Below are 20859 nucleotides of genomic sequence, written 5' to 3'. Positions count from 1 at the left end.
AAAAAAAAAAAAATCCATCCCACAAACACAAGAGAAAACAAAATCAAACTGGAAAAATGATTCAAGCTAACAATTTGAGAAAGGCTTTTGGTTTCTATGAAAACGAGGTCGAGTCAGAGGGCTAAGATCTAGAATTATTGTTTTCAACTTAATTCTCCTGGTACTCCACTCTGCACCGTCTATTTCATGATTTCCAGTATGAGGATTCATACAACAGCGTCCCAGATGGGTATGTTTTTCAAACTCAGCATCACTCTGGCCCGCTAGTCAACCAGATGTACATGGTCACACACACCTTCATTTTCCAGGTAACCATGGGTTAATCTCTGACATGAGGAAAGCAGTGAATGAATGAAATGTCATGCCAACACACCTCTTTATTTTGTGGCTGGCTCACCAGCACAGCTGTGGTAGGCCCAGTGGCAACAGCATCAGCGTCAGCGGGGAGCTGAGTGGAAGGGGATAGAGTCGTGGAATTGACACATGGCTCATTAATTTCATTTACACTGATAGAGCCCTAAAAGGAGGAATTCAGAAGTTAAACACAAAGAAAGCAAAAGCTGAGGCATGCAAGAGTATTAATGCTCCCAGTACAATGGAGTTAGCTTTGAGCAGCACAGCCAAATATCTGTGGAATTACCAAATGTTTCATTAAGGGAATCATCAGCAATTAAAATGGATTTATGATGCTTAATCTTGAAAAATGATATTCCAAACATTACACATCATTTTGGGGGGAGGGTGAAGTCAAGATGACTATATTATAAACAACCCAAAACCTTCGATTTTAGATTATCTAGAGGTATCAGCATTCATTCTGTTGATTGAATGAGGGCGGTACTATGCAACATTATAAAATAACCACACACACAAAAATCTGAGATATAAAATTTACAATGCAATCGCTCACTCCATAATCCAAGAGCCTTTTCCATAAATCTTTATTTTTAGATTTTCCTCTTTTCTTCTGTCTTTCGACAAGTTAGAGTGTGAGTAAAGTGGGCCGAAGGCTTCAGGTTTTTGTACTAAGAAATTTTATAAATACTAATTTATTTGCAATGCAATCTAGCTTTTAGGTATCTCAACTAAATGAGAATAAAAGGGACACTTGTCCCCTCATGAGCCTTCCCCAGCAAGACAAAGGTACACACACACAAACACACACCCCTAAGGTAGAGTTGCAGCTCGAGGCTATTTCAATTCAAGGCACCTTCCCCAACTCTCAGCTCTACCCCAGGACAGAGAATTGCCCATGACAATGATTCAGTTTTGGCTTCAGCTTCGAGAAAATACCCATGAATCAAAACCTGCAAGATTCAAAACTCCTCAATTTGTATTTGAGGAAAAGGCACTTGTCAATTTTCATGGTAAGTATTTGTACAGATCAATCATAATTTTCACCACATCAACAAAACGGTGGGAAAAGTAGAAGAAAGAGTACAGAATAATATTTCTCTTTTAAAAGTAAAATTGAGTTAAATTTAACACTTGGGATCTTCTATTAGCCCACCAATCCTTTAAAAAAGTGGCTCCAGGGTAGGCAAGATACAATTATGTTGGTGAAGCAAAATTTTCAGGCTGGAAAGCAAGGTTTTTATTGATTTATAATTACGACAAAGTGAGGAAAGCTAGAGTTGACTATAAACTGTAGGTTTCAAAATGCTGGTGAATACAGTCTTGGACTTCATGGCAATAGATACCATGTAAAGTTTCAGAAGGTTAAATCGAAGAAAGGAAGTTGACAACTAGGTTCTTAAATTTCCTTTTGTCTTTGATAATAAATAGGAATGAAGGGCAACGACTTTCAGTCATGCATTTGCTCAGTTGACAGCCTGGTGTTTCAAAACCAGGATTTGATTCTTTATACATCATAGACCATATAACCTGATTTATTGCTTCAAACATGGATGCCATTTGTCAAAAGTGGCACTTGTTTAAAAGAGTTAGATATAAATTAATCACTCCTTAAAAAAAGAGAGAAGGGTGAAAGAATGAGACAGTGAGGGGGGGGGGGGGAAGAAAGGAAGAAATTCAAAACATCTTGTGACCCAAGTTGGCTTAGTCCATGAAAGAGAACACAGCTACTCAACAAACGTAAGAGTTGGAGACATACAAATAGTCAAAAGCCAAATGGGCTTTTGGCACCAGGAAGTCTGCAGAGAAAAAGAACTCATTAGCAGAAAAGGGAAGATTTTATTCTTGTACCAAGAGGTAAAAAGACCCGAGAGCCTGTCTCATTCATTTGGAGGCCACAGTCCCTCAAACTCAGTATGTCCAGAGTCAAACCGCGTATCTTCCCTCATAAACCTGTGCTATCCCCAGTCTTCACTACCTCAGAAACAGGTCCTCACTGTCCAGCTCATTATTCAAACTGGAAAAATGACATCATTCCTAATTCCTCCCTTAATTTACTTCATCCTCACATCCAGTCTATCAGCAAGAACTGTCAACTCTGCCTCCAAAATATATCCGCATCCAGCTATTTCTCTCCATCTCCGCCATTGCGTGAAGGCAAGACACCCGCATCTACAGCCTCCACTACTGCAGCCGCCTCCTTACTGGCTCTCCTGCTCTCTTCCTCTTGCTCCTCATAATCCGGGCCAGCAGCCCAGAGGGATGCTTAACAAATGGACAGCAAATAATATCACCTCCCTGCTTAAGACCTCTCACTCAGTGACTTCCCAGCCACATCAGATAAGGCATGTTTCTTTGACACGCCTCACAAGACCTGGTCCCTGCCCACCTCACTGACATTCTCTTCTTCCACTCCACTCCATCCACTGTGACCCTGTGTTCACCGAATCTGCGAGTTCCATGTTCTGAATAATGGAAACTATGAAACTGCATGATCTCATAAAGCTCTTGTAGAAATATTTCACAAAATGCTTCCAAGATACACATTATTCATGCTTATTGTGTGATGAGTGTTTACTTCAGATACCTACTCACACACACACACAAAATACTTCCTATGTAGGAAGTCTTAACTCCGCTATCGTTTAAAAAGATATTTATAAATAAAGGGTTTTTTGTTATTACACACAATTTTATGCAGAAGCAAGCTTTTTCTTTAGCTTTTTGGAAAAAAAACAAATACAAAGAAAACGATTTTCAATTGGGACAGATGATAGCTACACTTGCGGTGAACGCGGCATAACATAAAAACTCGCTGAATCACGAGGTTGTACACCTGCAACTAATGTCATAGGTGTGTCAACTATACGAGAAAAACCCAACTATTTTTTTTCTCAGTCAGGGTTATGACTTTCCAAATGAGAGTTAAAATATTCTTCCATTGTAGCAGCGTAGCTCCATAAAAAGGTATTTCAGAAAGATAGATGTTTGGAATAAAGAGTGTGTGGAGCTTCATATAAGTAGGTATTTCTAATTTAGGGAGGGAAACAGCAGAAACAACATTGGGGGAAAAAGAGACAGAGAAAAGAAAGGAACCAGGCTATCTTAGTAAATGTGCAGAGGCATTTTCACTTGCTATCAGACTTAGGAGAAAGAGAAGTAACGTAAGAAAGAGGAGGAACTGAAAAAGGAAATTGCAGAGAGGAAGAGAATTTAAGACTAATCTTGGTTTGGATCCTAACTTGTTTGAAACCCCAAGTTAACCCACAATGTCATGGTCAAGCATGGTCTGCAATACACACACACATACACACACGCAAAGTGCATCTGCATTAAATGCAAAGATAATCCGTGAAACCCTTAAAGCATAAATAAAAGGCAGGAAAACCGTCAAAGCACTGAATGTTTTCAAAGTCACTCAAGTTAATGTTTTCCTATTTAGTTAATCATATAAAACAAAGGCATATCTCTTGATTTCTAAGGTGATGTAAGTGGACATGGAAAATCATAGCTTACCTCTTTCAGAGTACTGGGGTTGACAGGAAACCCTTTCCCCCCAGAGAGGCTGGAGTATTTCTTTTCCAAATTACAAAGATTTTCCTTTTCCTGAAGGAACACAAAATCTATTAAGCCTGGTCAATCTTGGATTTCCCTGAAGACTAATGACGTTGAGTATTTTATCATGTGTCTTATTGACTCTTCGTATATCTTCTTTTGTGAAGTGTTTGTTTTCAATTCTTTGGACTGTTTTTTTAAAAAATTTATTTATTGAGTGTTTATTGACCATTATTGAACTGTAGGAGTTTTTAATATATTCTGCATATAAGTCCTTTGTCATTTCCTCTTTAAGAAACCTTTGCTCACCCCAAGGCCAGGGAAGTGTACTCACAGTCCTACATTTTCTTCTAGAAACTTTATCACTTTAATTTTTATGTTGCAGTCTGCCTTGAATTAATTTATATGCGTGGTGTGAGGACAGATGCATTAGGTTTCATTTGTTTCCATGTTTACCCAAGTGATCCAGCACTACTTGTTGGAAAGACTTTCTTTTTCCTACTGGATTATCTCGGAGCTCTTTGTCAAAAAAAATCAACAGACAGTGTATGTGTGGGTCTATTTCTGGACTTTCTGTTTGGTTCCATTGATCTATACGTCTAGCTCTATGTCAGCACCACATCATTTTAAATACTATAGCTTTGGAGGCAACCTTGAAATCAAATAGTATAAATCCTTCAACTTGGTTCTTGTTGATTCTCGTTACTTGTAATTCTTATGTTCTGCAGCATTGCCGTGAACACTGAATTAGTAAATGATGAACCATTATTCCTACAGGAAATACACAGGTGGGTTACTGTGCGCTTCTTCAAAAAAATTTCAACTGATCAATACATAACTTTGCTTTATGTGTGCTTCTGTTTAAAGACATCTTATTTGATATATACTGTTGATTCATAAACACTGAACTCACAGCTAAAAGCACTGTAATTTATGCCTGAATGCAGCTTATTTAACACATGCATTTTCTCCACGAGGCACATCGCAACCTTCCCGCCCTTAGAAACACTTGTACGTTAGCACTATGCTGGAGAGGCATTTTAAACAGCAAAATCACCAAAAAAAAGCACAAACAATGTGAAAACATAGCACTAAATAATCCACAAAAGGGACACTTATTTACTCTATGAGAGTTGAAACAGGAAGGTAGAGTGTTGCTTTGTTCAACCTCAGCCGGGAATGTGTATGCTGCAGGACTCAAAATTTTTGCTGTTCTGCACACATCCATCAGTGAACTGTATGACTAGTATTGATTTGGGGGCTGCAAGTAAATTTTAGTGAGCAAGCAAATTCACAGATACAGACTCCTTGAATAATGTGGATCAACTATAAATTTTAGCATCAACTTGTCAATTTCTACAAAAAAAGTCTGCTGGGATTTTTATTGAGACTGAGACATATCTATAGATCAATTTGGGAAAATACAAATCTTCATACTTATAGACCACAATTTTTAGAATAGAATTATATTTTATATATTTTAATGAGGCAGTGGTATTTGTATGATGGTGATTACCCATTCTAAAAAATCTATCACTATGAGATTTTCCCCCCTTTTTTGCTAAAACTTCAGAAACTACTTAAATCCTACATATTACACTATCTGATTTAAGCTGTGCCTTTGAATATCATGTGCAAAGGGTGGTGCAGAGGTCAATGGAACCAGAGCTCATCCCCAGAGCAGGAGACAGGGATGGAAAACATAAATCCATTCTGAGATTTCTAGGTGCCAAAGCAGCTGGAGGAGGGGAGTTGTCAGGGATCTGTGTGGGCTACGTAGGTGCACCTTGAGTGGACTCATAGTTCTATGTGAAGGACCAATTTTCTTTCCCTTCTCAACCTAAAAATAGTTAAGTGGCTAAGTTGAGAATATTCCAGCTACATGTCTTCTAGGGAGGAGCGTGGTCTAGCCTCATCCTTTAGTCCCTCATTCTTTCTCCTGTACCCCATTCTGGGTCCATCTCATATTTTCAGGATCCCAAGTGTCACATTCTAGGCAGTGGCCTGCATACAAGGCTCAGTGCTGAGACTAGCCCATCAATTTTAACTTTTGGTGTCTTAGATCTTAGACTACGTCAGAAAATCAGGCTGCAGGTTGGGCAAAGGAAACCCTTTACGTGCAGCCACATTAGGCACTAGGCAGATGGGACCACAGTCCCTTTGGTGAGGATGATCTTGCTCCCCATGAGGGGTGTCTACTAGCCAGTGAAGCCAAACTAAACCCAATGTGGCAATTGCCAGGAGGACCCATAGGCAAATAATTGGAGTCTGACACCACAGCAGCTGAGCCAAAACGTTTGATAGCAGCAAAAAAGGCAGAATATGTTCTACCTATTTGAAGAAAAATCTGTTTTTTTCAAAAGAAGAAAATCCGAAAACGTACATGTTTTTCAAGTTTGAATTTTCACACCATGGAAAAATCATGAGGAGAATGTCCTTGCTTACTTCATGAATTAGAGTTAATCATTCACAGAGTATCAGCTTATTAATGTGGAGAAGTAAATAAAAATGTATATTTTAAAAATCTTCTTTAAATTAAAATCCACTATTCATTATTAAAAGGCACTTGCTTTGAAGGAAGCAACTTTCCCCAAGCTGTAACCTGAGTTTTATTGCAACCAGTGCTAAAAAGGAAATACTTACTCTTTGCAACATCATTATTAAATTATTCTTTTCTTTCACAAAATGATCTTGTTCTCTCTGAGCCTGCTGGACAATGTGATTGGCTTGCTTTTTCAATGCAGAAATTTTTTCCTGGAGGAAAAAAGATGATGATATACATACGCACGTTAGACATTCAATGGTTTGCCAGTATGTCCTGGAAAAGGGAAAAGTGTTGACAACTGGATCAGCAATGACCACATTTTCACTGGTGGTAGGCAGTGATTATTACCTAGAGACTGTGAGGTAGTCTCTTTGACCTGCCAAGCTGAAGGCTTTTCTTTACCTAAGGCCAATACAGTCCACGTGGTTTAAAATCTATTTGAAGAATGCATAAGTCAACAGGAAATCTTGTTTTAGACTGTAAATGAATCATCTTGGGAGACGCCTTATGGGAAAAATAACAATGTAAGTTCTTATTTAAGCTGAGAGCTTAAGAAGTCACCTTCTTTATCTCCTTTCCCCTCAATTTTATTGGTTTAATATAGAGCACTGGGATGTGATTCTAAGTTTTGGAACAAGAGCTGAATTCTGGGGCGGGACATCTGGGTGCAGGAGGTGGGCGGAGCCAGCGATGTGCATGGCATTTGGCGGGGCTATTTCTAACGGTAATAAGCTATCAGCCAACTTTGAGAACTATGAGCAGTGGGAAACCGAAGATGCCAAAATAGACTTTGTTCACAGAACTATTCTAAATCTAGTTACTGTGATTGCAAAAGCGAGTAACTTAAAACAAATATCTGAATTTCTGATTTTTTTCTCCCTTGGTTTTCACACAAATGAAGAAAATCAGATATTATAAATCAACGGCATCTACAGCAGTAAGTAATGGTAACTGTAACACATCTCGGGATATCCAGCTCGGAGCACCATTTGGTATGTAGATGGCAGCCTCCATAATCTGTCAAATGTGACATGTGGTGAAACACACACAGATATTCAGATATAAAGACAGGTAGACAGAGGGCTACATTAATGATTATTCCTGTCATGGAGTGAGGGGTGAATGTGGATTTTTTACACTGAATGACACCTGGCAAAAGTACCTTTCGAGTCACAATGTTCCGTTGATATTCGGCTACTTCACGCAGGAGCTGTTGGGTCAGGTTCTCCTTCTCCTCATCCAGACGGCTCTCACGCTCAAGCTGCTGGAATTCCAGGTCTTCAAAGTGTTTGCTCTCCACGTCCAACAGGTCGGCATCCTTTGGAGAAAGGGGAATGAAAACAAGACATACCAGAATGGCTGTAGCATTCTTAACATGAAGGAAAAAAATATTAAAAGCAAACAGTCCAAGATATCTTTCTAATTACTAAGCTGACCAGGGTTGGAACATGATAATCCTGACTTTTGGAGTTAAATCCCAGAGCAGTGACCATTAGAATAGAATTGAAAGGACCGGGGTGGGGGGGGTGGGGGTGGGAGAGAAGCCCTGGTTTGAGACTGTTCTGTGGATGTAGGAATTCTTGCTTTAAATCTACTAGGCGGTTTTAAAATGGATCCTGAAGTATAAAAAGAATTCATTAGTAAATAACTAAACATTATCTGCTGACCAAGGTGTGACATGGTCTCTTGAGAAAACTCCCATTTTCCCATTTTAAAATCCCATGAAATGAGATTTTAGTATCAAGATCAAATTCAAGATTCCGAAGTTACTGACTATAAAACAAGACTCAAAATTTGGCACACATACAGATTAGATCTATATGATACATACAGGCATGCATGCTCCAATAATTTTATTGAAAGGAGAAGTCATTGAAAACATTTGGCAGTTGGTATTCTTACACTGGGCTTCTGTGACTCCCTTAACATTGTTTACAAAGATTTTTACTGGAAGCACAGCATTCATCAGGCACAAAGAGGGTCCCTAATGGTTAAGTACTACCACTCTGGGAATAATCTTGAGGACATTCAAGAAAGATCAGAAATCATAAAAATCAGATGGTCTAGAACAGGCATTTCCTAACCTATGAAATGTCTGAAGACAGAAGTGAATCTCTATCTGTGCAGAGACTGGTGCATGTGGTATAAATGATTCTTCAATCTACATTTAAAAAAAAAAAAAAAACACTTCCTTAATTCTGGAGCCTTGACAAAACCATGAATGCGGTAGGTATAGAAGATTTTAAAAAATATATAATTTGTAAATAATCTATGGCCAAAACGAGACAGCAGCTGGGCTATACGGTTTATAACTCTACATAGGCAAAATAGCCAGAACATGTTTTTTTTCCATTCAAAACATCAGAAAGAGTTGGATAAATGAATATGATAAATTAGATTTATATCAGTTTTTAAACATACCACCCCCTCTTTTGGTTTTTATGTGAGTGATAAATTAGGCCTTTTAATCAAATGGAATAACACATTTCTGTCTTCTGGAATGAATTTTATTCTGGGGATGATTCATAGAAGGATGATTAGCTACCATGTAATTACAAGCAGCACTATGGCAACAAGATTATTATGTCAACACAGTGGATTCTTAAAGCTTAAGGGCAAGAAAAACAATTTGAAAAACATATTCAGCATTTCTTAGCACATTTTTTTTTTTTTACAGTTTAATTGGCCAAACAGAAAGTCATCTTGGTGTCAAGTTATTGGTGGACATTTCAAGTTTATCAGACATTTTATGCTTATAACTTCTAAAGGAATGAATGAATTTGGCCCAAATCTACTGACTACTGAAGTGATTAAAAGATAACCCAAGTGTTATGTCTTGAAACAAAATACTTGCCATCTTGAAACAATACATCAGTGGATATATTTACTCACGGGGTCATTCATAGTCAAGTTTTTAAGGTCTTTCAATTAAGCTTGGTTTGTGGCTAAAGATTATTGAGAGAAATAGTTTCATAAACTTTTTTTTTTAGTTTATAAATAATATTTACTCAAAGTGGGTATATGTCTCACAATACACAATACACAATATGCTAGTCAGTCGCTCACTCCACATCTGGTTAATAGGCAACATGTGTTATCTTAACCGCGTGAAGGTCACAGAGCCACTACTTTGTTTGTAGTAAATATTTAAACTGTTGGATGAAAATAATAACACGCTCGGTAGGAAAGTTGAAAATTAAAGCTAAGCTTAGCAGTCAGATTTTGTTGGTATAATCATCTGATCAAGTCGTCCAAACAATTAGAATGTGTGTATATAAACTTACACTGTAAAAGAAAAACCACTGGGGAGGGGAAAAAAGCTTTGCTAAAATTTTAGATAAGAATAAGAATTCAGGGCATGGAATTTGGGGGCAGGAGTCGTTTAATTGAGCACACAGTAATACATACAGGAAGCTCAAAGTCCAGGGCATGACTAGTTGGATGAAAATTTTAACTAAGCTTCACTTGCTAAAAGAACATTACAAATCTCTACTGGTTGGCAAGCTCAAAGGCCAGGCGCCAAAGGACATAAAAGAGCTGTGCTCAAGAAAATTCAATGCAATTCCTTCTTTTTTCCCAATAACTGTTCTGAGAATTTATATGGCAGAAGTTTACGTGCAGTCCTTCGTGGGTTTTTTTGCTCAGCAGAGGGACAGAAGAGGAGAACAGATGTGGTATAGCAGGAGAGATTACAGTAATAACCTCATGGCAGCTCAAGGCCAACTTTGAAAACAAATTTAAGTGGGGCTCAGGGTTTGTTCACATTTCTCCATCTTATGCCCTATAGTCAAACGCTTTAACTGTTTTGGAATTTGGAATTTGGAAAAAGACAATGGAAATCATTCGTGCAACCTTCTCATTTCATATATGAGGACACTGAGACCCACAGAAGTTGAAGGACTTATCCAAGATTAAAGGATGAACCAATGGTAAAGCTAGTGAGAAAAATGTCTTCTAATTGTTGATATCACTGAATTTGTGTGTGTGTGTGTGTATTAATTAATAATAATATATATATATTAATTAAATCAAGAGACTGAATTCAACCATTCAGTGAGTAAATTATCAAAAGCACAAGAAAACTCCTAGCCAGGTGTCTCCTCCATTTACTAGTGGAACTTCTCCTGGCAAACAAAAGACTCATTTAACTTCTGCTTTCTTTTCCAAAATGCTTGCATCCTAAGGAACAATTCAACTGGTGAGCCCACCTCAACTACATACAACTACTCAGATGAAAGCTGTATTCTGACGCTAAAGCAGGGAATTAGAAGAAGCCCGGTCATAAAGCCATAGTGTTGTACACAAAAAATCATTCCATAACTTCAGCTTAAGTACTTGGGATAACACACAATTTAAGAAAATGATCTTCTTCCTGTTCATTTATTTTTTCTTTTGTATGACCTGCCACCTAGTGAAGTTTGTGGTAATAAAATCACCTTTACTGCATCTAGTTTAAATGCCTTCGGGAAAGCTTTGTAAGGTAGTGGTATTCAGAAGGGTTTGAAGTCTTAAGGGAAAGGAGCTGTGGTAACACAGGAAGTTCCTAGTATGAACGGACTTCTCCTGAAATAAGTGGACTTTTTACTGATTAAGCCGTGGGATTGGTGGAGAGGTACTCTGGACATCATCCCTATAAAATTAATGGACCTCTTAATACAGGTGAATAGAAGCTACTACAAGCCAGTTATCTCTCCCAATGAAAGGGATTTACGATAAGAATTTTACACTCTGCTTGGAGAGGAAGAGAAAAAGGGTCTTTGCTGTGAAATAGTGAAAGAGGTTGTCTGCATCACTTCCTGTCCTCCTTTGGACATCCTTAGAACGTACATACATTTAGAGTTATCCTATAGAGGCTAGATTAAGCAAACAGCCATTATTTATATCAATCTGAGTCTCAGTAATTAAGAGAATTTACCAATTTTTATCTGCAGCAGTGTTTATAAAGAGTCCAAGCAATAACTGGATAACTAGAGGCAGAGAAGAACAAAATATATAAGTTGCTGCTGACTCTAGATAAAGTAACACGACCACTGTGTAAAATCATTAGTAATGAGGAGAGTTGAAAACCAGTGAACAAATAATAAAAGGCAGTTTCCCAATCTCTTCAGTGAACTGGCATAAACACAAATTACAAGCAAAAATAATTTTACAAATACTAATGTTTTCCCAATTATTTGCATCACAAGATTTCTAGAGAATTATGACACTGAGGGACAGGAAGTTTTCTCTTCTTACAGCAAATTCAGCTGTATACAATAAAAGGAGTAAAGAGGAAGAAACATTGTTGAGACTTTTTTGATCCAACATAGTAAGAAAGTTACTATTTGTTAAAATATTAAAATCGTTATGCTGCAGGTTAACCTGTCTGCCTTTGGTACTATTTATTAAGATGCTTTCAACCTCTGTAATACACTGAAAAATTTTAAATGTAATTTTTCATAACCTAATGCTACTCTAAGGTATCAAATGTTTTTGTATTAAAGGCCATCCTAAACATTTCCAAGGGTGGGGCTACCTTGGCTGATGTTTCGACTTGCCCACTCCCAAGAAGGTCCTGACAGAATAACATGAATGAAACTAGTCTTTCTTTTCTAGTCATATGGAATCATGAGTTGTTAGTCACTTAGCATAAGTTACTATGACATGACTCTTCTAGAGATCCAAGACTGTTCCCCAGGGTCACGGTTATTTGGGTTGCTGTTCAGAGCAAATGACCTAGTTGTCAAGAGGCTCTGAAATATTAAGTGGTCTTGCCAGTGTTTGTGAAACTCTCCACCTTGAAGCCTCATTTCAGCAGATGACCCACGTGGCCATGTTAAGCACAGCCCACTTCAACAATTGGAGGATAACCCGATAAAACCCACCACAAAGTCCACGCTGTGCTAAGCTTTAAAAAATGATGAAGCTCGTCTGAGAAGATGCAGAGGGCATTGCCCTGCATCTTGGGTCTTGGTGTTCACTGTGGCTGTGCTAACGAGTTCAGTGTCACTAAGAGGCAGAAAGAAAAAGAAACACAGTGGGTGGTGATGGGAAGCAAATCAGAGAATAGGATAATTTTGGGGGCCAAGTATAAAATCAGGCTGAGAGAAAAAAAAACAAAACATCCAAGGGTCCAAGGGCAAACAGTAGTCACGATGCAGCAGAGAATGCAGGGAAAGATGTCAGTTGATTTAAATGCTACAATCTCGGTGTCGGTTATATGTCACAAAGAATGACTCTCTTTTGTTACAAAGAATGACTCCAGAATTAGTTTTTTTGCATTATAAATGAGTGAAGGATTCTAACAAGGAATTGTTTAACTTATTAGCATGAAATAATATATACTGTCAGCATGCATATTTCTATTTAAAAAGTATCTAAAGACCAGAACTTATGCAAATTTATGCTGTGTGAAGTAGTAAGTCATAGGTAAGTGGAACTTCATTGAAAAAACACCGAAAAACAAAAGACGACTGGCACATTCCTGTTTGCTACTGACCCTCTTCAGTTGTTGCTGTAATTGCTCCCTCATGGACTCAGGACAATTGTCCAGCTGGGTCTTCTGTTCGGAGTAAAGCTCCTGAAGCCTCTCTAGTTTTTCCCTCTCAGCATCAAGCTTTACCTTCTCCTGAAGTTCAGAAATCAGAAAATAGAAGAATAGAAATTACCTTCACACCCGAAGCAGGCGTTAGTGAACATTTCCCAAGGATAACATCAACACACACACACACACACACACACACACACACACACACAAACTAGATATCCTATGCATGTAGAAACATACCTAGTTAGTGACTAAGATAAGGGGGTGTAAGTGGAAGAAAAGACAAGGGGACCCCATTTCTGCATTTTCAAAACACAGTCCACGTCACCGGGTACTGGCAATGACCCCCATCCTTCCTTCCTTCCCCCTTCCTGCCACCATGTTTAAAGCGGAAGAAGCTGGTCCATGGAGAACAAAAGACAAAAGAAATGCCAACCAAATTTATAAGATAGCCTTGCAAAGAGTCCCTGGGCAGAGAAGCAGGCAAAGGAAAGCAGACATTTACCTCAAGTAAGGTTGTGGTCCAATTTGCTCAAGGCATTTGTTCAGCAAGCTTTGGAAATTATTGTAATTTTGTTCTCAGACCAGAAGCATGCCAGGTACACTAGTCAACACCCCGGTCACCTGAAATAGGTCTAGCTATTTGGCAAACTTCAAAGCTTAAGCAATTAGAAAATCTGATGCCAAGGCTGAGAGAGCAGGGAAGAAGGCAAGGTTGACAAAGCAGCGAGGGGAGGCATATCACACCGTTTGGATACACCGACACGTGACATTTACTGTGGAGATGAAGACTTCTCTACATTGACTGACATGAAAAATACTTGAAACATGGACTGTGGAAAAAAGGAGAGGAGAACACCCAGGTGTCAGAAAATAGAAGAGAAAGGAGGAGATAACACTGACTCCTTCCCCAGTCACACACTCCAGGGACCTTGGACATTCTCCGGGGTCTACCAGGCAAATCCTGTAATAGCGTCACCTTTTAAATCGAGAAACAATACTTCAACCTGTTTAGTGCTTGTCTTCACAACGTGTGTTTCCTTTATGATGCTCTGAAGCCTTGACGTAAATTTTAGACCTGATTCTCCCCTGGTGTTACTCTGTCAGCAGCCTACACACAAGCTCTTCATGAGGGGTGCCTGGGTGGCTCAGTAGGTTAAGCGTCTGCCTTCGGTTCAGGTCATGATCGCAGGGTCCTGGGGTCGGGCTCCCTGCTCAACAGGGAGTCTGCTTCTCCCTCTCTCTCTGCCACTCTCCCTGCTCATTCTCTCTCTTACTCTCTCAAATGGATAAATAATATCTTAAAAAAAAAAAAAAAAACAAGCGCTTCATGAAGCACTACCACGATTTGACCTTCAGTAAGCACAGTGACCACGACCTTACTCTCCTTGCTTCATTCACTCTAAGTGCAGATAGCAATAAAACTGGCTTCTAAGCTTGATCACAGAAGGATTTTTTTAAAGGATGCAGCTCTCAAATAGTCCTATAAAATTATATTTACTATAATTTCTTCATCCAAATGGCCATGATTTCCCGTTTAAACATATCTTTAGATTCTTTATAAAAGAGGCTATGGTTTAAGTCTAAAACTAGGACATAAATACCTATACCAATTCACTTAGGTGTCCATTTTTGGCAGAAAATTTTCAAATGTCAAGGGCATTTTAGAAATATGTATTTAGGTTTAGAAGTGCATTTTTTTCCTCTCAAAATGATTAAATCCGGAAGTCATAAAACTGAGCATCCTACTTCATATATCAATCTAAAAACATTTCTGCAGGGGAGCCTGGCTGGCTCAGATGGTTAAGCGTCTGCCTTCGGCTTGGGTCATGATCTCCAGGTCCTGAGATGGAGCCCTGAGCCCGAGTCCTCAGGCTGCCTGCTCAGCAGGGAGTCCGCTTGCTTCTCCCTCTGCCTCTCCCTGCTCATGCTCTCTCTCTGTCTCTGTCTCTCTCTCAAATGAATAAATAAAATCTTAAAAAAAAATAAAGATAAAAATGTTTCCGCAACTGAAACTTTTGCAGACTATCCAGAAAGTTTCCTCCATCTTTAATGGCAAGTGTGAGCCCTGTGCAGAACCACAGTGCAGGAGGTAGAGAGGGGCAATGGCCTGGCTCACAGAGTGAGGGATCATCACATGTTCATTCACAGAAAAGCTGAATATATGGGGACCACTCAGACTCAGTCTTTAGTTTCAGAATGAATCATTTTTTCCCTTTAATACAGCCAGCAATACAGAATACCAGTCGTCCTTTGGATAAGAAAAGGTGTTATTTCTTCTGTGTGTGGATCAAAGATTGCCCTATTTACACAGCAAAAGAATTTTGTCCAAAAAGAGTTCTGTTTCTAGATACTGTATCACTGGATTTTGCAGCAATTCTAGTTCTAAGAAGAAAGCTAAAAAAAGAAAGAAAGAAAGAGAAAGAAAGAAAGAAAGAAAGAAAGAAAGAAAGAAAGAAAGAAAGAAAGAAAGAAAGAAAGAAAATTATCCAATCCCCTTAAATACCAAATGTGCAACACTGTAAAATTTAAAGTTACATTTGACAGAAAACATTGATATGATATTTGATCATATGGAAAGGCACTGGCCTGAAACAGAGGTCTCAAATCTGAAGAAATAACCAAACTATTCCTCTGATGCTCCCCATTTTGTATTACTACTAATAAGCACAGATGACAAATAAAAAGTACCTTATGTTTACATAGTGCCTTCCTTCTGAGGTGCTCAAAATGTTTTGCAATTCCATACAAGGGGACAGTGAGAAGAATTATGCAAGCAGGCACCATCAGAACCTTCTTCAGCTTCTCTGGTTTACCGGTAATGCTATGAGCACGACTTAGGTCTCAGAGCAAAAGCTTCGTGGGGCCAAAGTGAGGGCAAAGGAAGTAAAGGGCAAGGATGAAAGGACCAGTGACAGGTGGGCCTAGCCATCACTCACGGAGGACCAGAGAGGTGATATCACTCCGTGCCAGCCAAAAGGTGGCCAACTCAAGCCAGAAAGAAATTAATATTCCTACTTTCTATTTATTGCCCAGAAAGTTTTCAAGGGAAAATTAGCTCTAGGCAACTAGTTAATTAGAGCTGAAAATATCACCTTCTACAGCAAAGCAATAAACTTAAATTCGTTCAATTTGTTATAAATTTATTAAATTTACTCATTAAAATTTAATAAATTTATTGAAAATTTAATTTAAATGTTATTTAACTTAAAATTCATTACAATTCACTTAAATACACTCGTTTCTTGAAAATAGATTCATGAATCCCAGCAAAGGGATTTATATGGCCAAGACAAGTATATGGACAAATTAGATGGCATGTAAGGGTTCAGGGATTCTTGCTTTTGGACATGCAAAATATGAAAACTAGCTGTTATTTCCTTCCCCCAGATTTAAACTGGTAAACTCACCTATTCTAATTATTATAGGCACAGCAATATTTTCTAAACACCAAATTGGCAGAGAGCTTAACTTTTTTTTTTTAGGATTCATGAATTTATTTTCAAGAAACAAGTGTATTTAAGTGAATTGTAATGAATTTTAAATTAAATAAAATTTAAATTAAATCTTCAATAAATTTATTAAATTTTAATGAGTAAATTTAATAAATTTGTAACAAATTGAACAAATTTAAGTTTATTGAAAAAATAAGAATGACAAGGAATTGGAACACTCCAGGAAAATCCAGATGCACAAGGGGGCATTTATAAAACCAAGCACAGAATGTGACTTCACTAGAGACATGGCTGCTTCTGTTAGCACTGCTCTTGCATTGATTTGTCTTCATGTACTGGCAAAATCCACCTGGGTCACAAATTCATTGCCCTTTTTTTACGTTTAAGACTGATGTTACTAACGTGTATATATGACCAAAGGTACATTATTCACAGCAAATTAAAGCAGAAATCAGTATATAAAATCGGGCTTCTATTCGCTTCCATGGTGAGTTGTTTATTCACTCACTCAGTAAATATTTATAAAGGGACTATAAGTAGAGAAAAGAGGGAGCCTGATCATTGTCCTCATGAAGTACGGTCCAGTTAGCTCTGTGGTTCTTAGCCCAGACTGCACATTAGAAAAACCTGGGTGAGCTTTTAAATATACTATTTTCCAAGTCTCCACACAGTCAGACATTCAGGAGCAAAATAGGGTATGAGTATTTTAAAAATCCCTCCATGTTTTCTCATACACAGCCAGGTTGGGAAACCCTGAATGAGCCCCCCAGGATGATGTGAGAGGCAAAGGCAGTTAACAACAATTCGCTTTTTTAAGTGAAGACATGGGACATTAATACACAAGGCACCGAAGAGTGCTCTTCAAACATTTGGCTTAGTGCCTTCACTTCATGGTATAAAAGGTCCTTTTACAAGTGACACCCCAATTGTACAGTTTTTTACATTCAAATTAAATGCCTCAAGTAAACCAAACAAAAAATGTACTATGAGATTCCAATATCCAATGCACATTCAGAGAGGAATGATGCATTTCAAGTTCAGATGCAAAATGACTCTTCTAGTCAGACAAATGATCAGGAGTGTGGATGAGTTTACTCTAAATAACTTGAACTTGTACACAAGAATTACCGATAATCTTTAATGAACTAAATAATTTAAAGCTTATCATAAAACCACTTATTTTGCTGGAAATGTGGTTAGAAGACAGTAACATAAGTTTCTCTCTTTTGAGTTGTATTCTTGAAGGAAGGAACTGAAATTTAACTTGCTGGTTCTTTTTTTTAATTTGCTCGTTCTATTTGAATTTCAATATTACAAGGAAAATTCTTGAATCCCAATGAAGACATAATTTTACCACATCTAAGTAATATTTGGTAATCAGACGGTTCAAAGTTACTCTGAAAAGATGCTTACTTTATTAGCTTGTGGGGCTGCCAGATAAAATAGAGGACATTCAGTTAAATTTGAATTTCAGATGAATGACAAATGATCTTTTAATGTAAGTATGTCCCAAATAATGCCTAGGGCATAATTACACCAAAATTTATTCTGTTTATCTGAAATTCAAATATAATATGTAAATATATATATATGGGATGAGATGTATATAGGATTTATTGATTGATTTATTTATTTGCTAAATCTGGCAACTCTATTAGCTTAATAAAGAGTCTCTTAAAACTTAAGGTCCATCTTCCTAATTCCCAAAGTGTTTAGCACGGAACCCAGCACACACGAAGTACTTAGGTCAGGTTTGGAGTTGATACAGTGATGGGTTTAAATTCATAGTACCTAAGCCATCATATCTAAGGGCAGTCGATCCAAAGTCCTTTCCATACACCCTGAGAATACTCTTCCTTTCAGTTCCTAAACCCTGTGGCTTGGGAGGTAGGCATCCTCATGGGTTCACAGATTAGGCAATTGTTTTAGATCCAAAATCACTTACCTGAAATTCTTAAGGCCAGATGTGTTCCAGATTTCAGAATATTCTGAATTTTATAGAGGGAACGCAGTTCATAGAGCATATATTAAAAGGCATTTCCAGTAAGGTCTGGGCCAGTACCTATAATCAAACACGTTTCTATTTCTGCAGCTACTTATGAATATTTACATTAAGTGTGAATATCAGTCAAAGTCAGGTTTCACAACCAAACAAGTTTTGGTGCTAATCTTACAAAATGATCCCCCCCCCCCCAAACTTTTCAGATTTTAGAATTGCAGAGAAAAGATTATGGACTTGTGTCAACGAATGCTGGAAAGCTGAGAACTCATTCTCTGCCTGCCTCTACAGAGCCACATCCTTATACTTCTTTCCCCGGATTTTTTTTTTCCTTTAGCTTTGACATTTTAATTACACAATTGATTGGTGGTTAGCGTAGAAAAAACTGGACAATTGGAACACTAGGGATTTCTATAATCAAACAACCACCAGAAAAAAGAACCCTAATCTGGAATCCTGTTGACTGAATCCCCAAATCCCACAATACTCTTCCACTTCCTCTAGCTAACTTTGAAATGTAAGAAAGAGGCACGGGAAGGGCTGGGTCCCTTCTGAACACTGCCTGTGACTTGGCAAATGCTCTGCACTCCAGAAGCATTAACACTTTGCTGAGGAATTCTGGGCCAGGCTGTCTTCCCCCTGGCTCTAAAGGAAGGATGGAGAGGAAGTAACAGGTACTTTGGCAAGATAATAATGGGGGATAAAATGTAACCATTTTAGATACAATGATACATGCTTCGTGTAGGAAAATTAGTCAAGTAACAAGATTTCACTGTGGCACGAGTTATATATGGCATAGAGTGATTTAAGCTTCCATTCGCACCTTTAAGCCTGGTTAGTTATAAACAAAGACAGGCCAGGATGGCAACAAAATGCCATAATTCATCTGTGTAAGGACAGATCCTAAAACAAAGAGTGAGCTTTACGATGAGCATCTGGGTAATGGAAAGACTGCGACAAGACCATGGACGTGGAGCCCTTCCTTAACCATTTTACTGAATTTCAGTAAAACTGACTATAGATTTTTGTATGCCAAAGAAGCAGAGATGAGACACTGATAATCATCATAGAGGAAATTGAAATTCCTCTATAATAAAATAGAGGCAATTGGGAAACTATTTTTTCTCTGGAATTCTTACTGCGGTCAGAACAAGGCAAAGACAGAAGGAAAACCTACCTAAACAAATGCAGGTGTGCACACATCTGCTCAGCAGTGGCCCCAGCTGGGCTTGGCCGTGGGGTTGGGGCAGTGGTAAGAAGGGAAGCCAAGTCCACAACCAGGCTCTGCCAGCACTGAACTTCATGGTCCCGGTGGCTTCTCTGCTCTGCCGCCAAGCTCATTAAACCGAATCCGTTCACTAGGGCAGAGGTGAACAATTCTCCCTCCTTTTACTTGCCCCAAGAAAACACTACGGCCTCTTGGCTTACTGCTTCATCAAATAAATATCCTCTCTGGACTTACGTTGGAGTCAGATACTTGTATTTGTTCAGGGTTTACCCATGTTCATAGAGACTCTATTTGTGATGTGGCTGTTGTCTGAGCACTTAGCTCAGAGCCACATGGAAATGGGCTTCTTGATGCTTTTGGCTGCGGAACCCATAAGGGCAGAGAAACGTCAGCTCAGGGAGCCACTGCAAAAATGTTCAATAAATATACAATTGAATACATTGTCTATATTTTATATGTTGTCTGTATTTCATGCTCTTTATATTTTAGATGGTAACATATAATAAATAGCAGTCATCTATAACATACAGGTTCTCCCCTGTATCTGAAAGTAGAGCACTCCTATGAAACGTTTCCTAAGCCAAAATGGTGTAAAGTGAAGAAGCAATGACCATTAATCTATATGGAAAAAATTTTAAACCTTCCCAGTCCCCCAAAATAACTCTCTTAGGCTTTTCTGATACCTTAGGACACATCTTGCTTATCTAACAGATGCACCCAGTAAATGGCGATGAAGCACAGATACTCATAGACACGGTTGGAAGGAAGCTGTGGCTGTAGGATGCAGAGATGCTGCTGTAGTTCCCAGGGAGGGAGCTGGGTGGCGCCACTCTGGATGCTGGGGGGTGCGAGGGTGCGCTTGTGGCAACACACACACTGAGCGCTAGACTCACGCCGAGCGCTAGACTCACTCTGAGCGCTAGACACACGCCAAGCGCTAGACTCACGCCGAGCGCTAGACACGCGCCGGGAGCTAGACACACGCCGAGTGCTAGACACCCGCTGAGCGCTAGATTCCCCTGAGCGCTAGACTCCCGCCGAGCGCTAGACTCACGCTGAGCGCTAGACTCAGGCTGAGCGTTAGACTCATGTTGAGCGCTAGACTGAGGCTGAGCACCAGACTACCCCTGAGCGCTAGACTCAGGCTGAACGCTAGACACACGCTGAGCGCTAGACACACGCTGAGCGCTAGACTCC

The 20859-nt window shown here is 38.8% G+C and overlaps 1 protein-coding gene across 6 annotated transcripts in view; it reads right to left on the bottom strand.

Annotated features, from left to right (window-relative positions):
• The window catches only part of PHLDB2 (pleckstrin homology like domain family B member 2), a 105439-nt gene that overhangs the window by 31637 nt on the left and 52943 nt on the right, over positions 1-20859 (bottom strand). For 4 of the 6 annotated variants that reach the window (XM_032406519.1, XM_032406524.1, XM_032406518.1 and 1 more), the window contains exons 6-10: positions 12933-13061; positions 7617-7772; positions 6553-6663; positions 3871-3960; positions 374-517 (exon numbers count right to left, since the gene is read on the bottom strand). In XM_032406519.1, the coding sequence (XP_032262410.1) occupies positions 374-517; positions 3871-3960; positions 6553-6663; positions 7617-7772; positions 12933-13061 (630 nt within the window). The remainder of the gene's footprint in view (positions 1-373; positions 518-3870; positions 3961-6552; positions 6664-7616; positions 7773-12932; positions 13062-20859) is intronic. The other 2 variants (XM_032406522.1, XM_032406523.1) reach the window with 2 other exon arrangements.

This window comes from Phoca vitulina, unplaced genomic scaffold, assembly GCF_004348235.1.
Source record: "Phoca vitulina isolate PV1807 unplaced genomic scaffold, GSC_HSeal_1.0 scaffold8, whole genome shotgun sequence".
NCBI lineage: Eukaryota > Metazoa > Chordata > Mammalia > Carnivora > Phocidae > Phoca > Phoca vitulina.
Note: the sequence above shows the minus strand (reverse complement) of the source record. Positions and strands in the feature narration are given on the sequence as shown.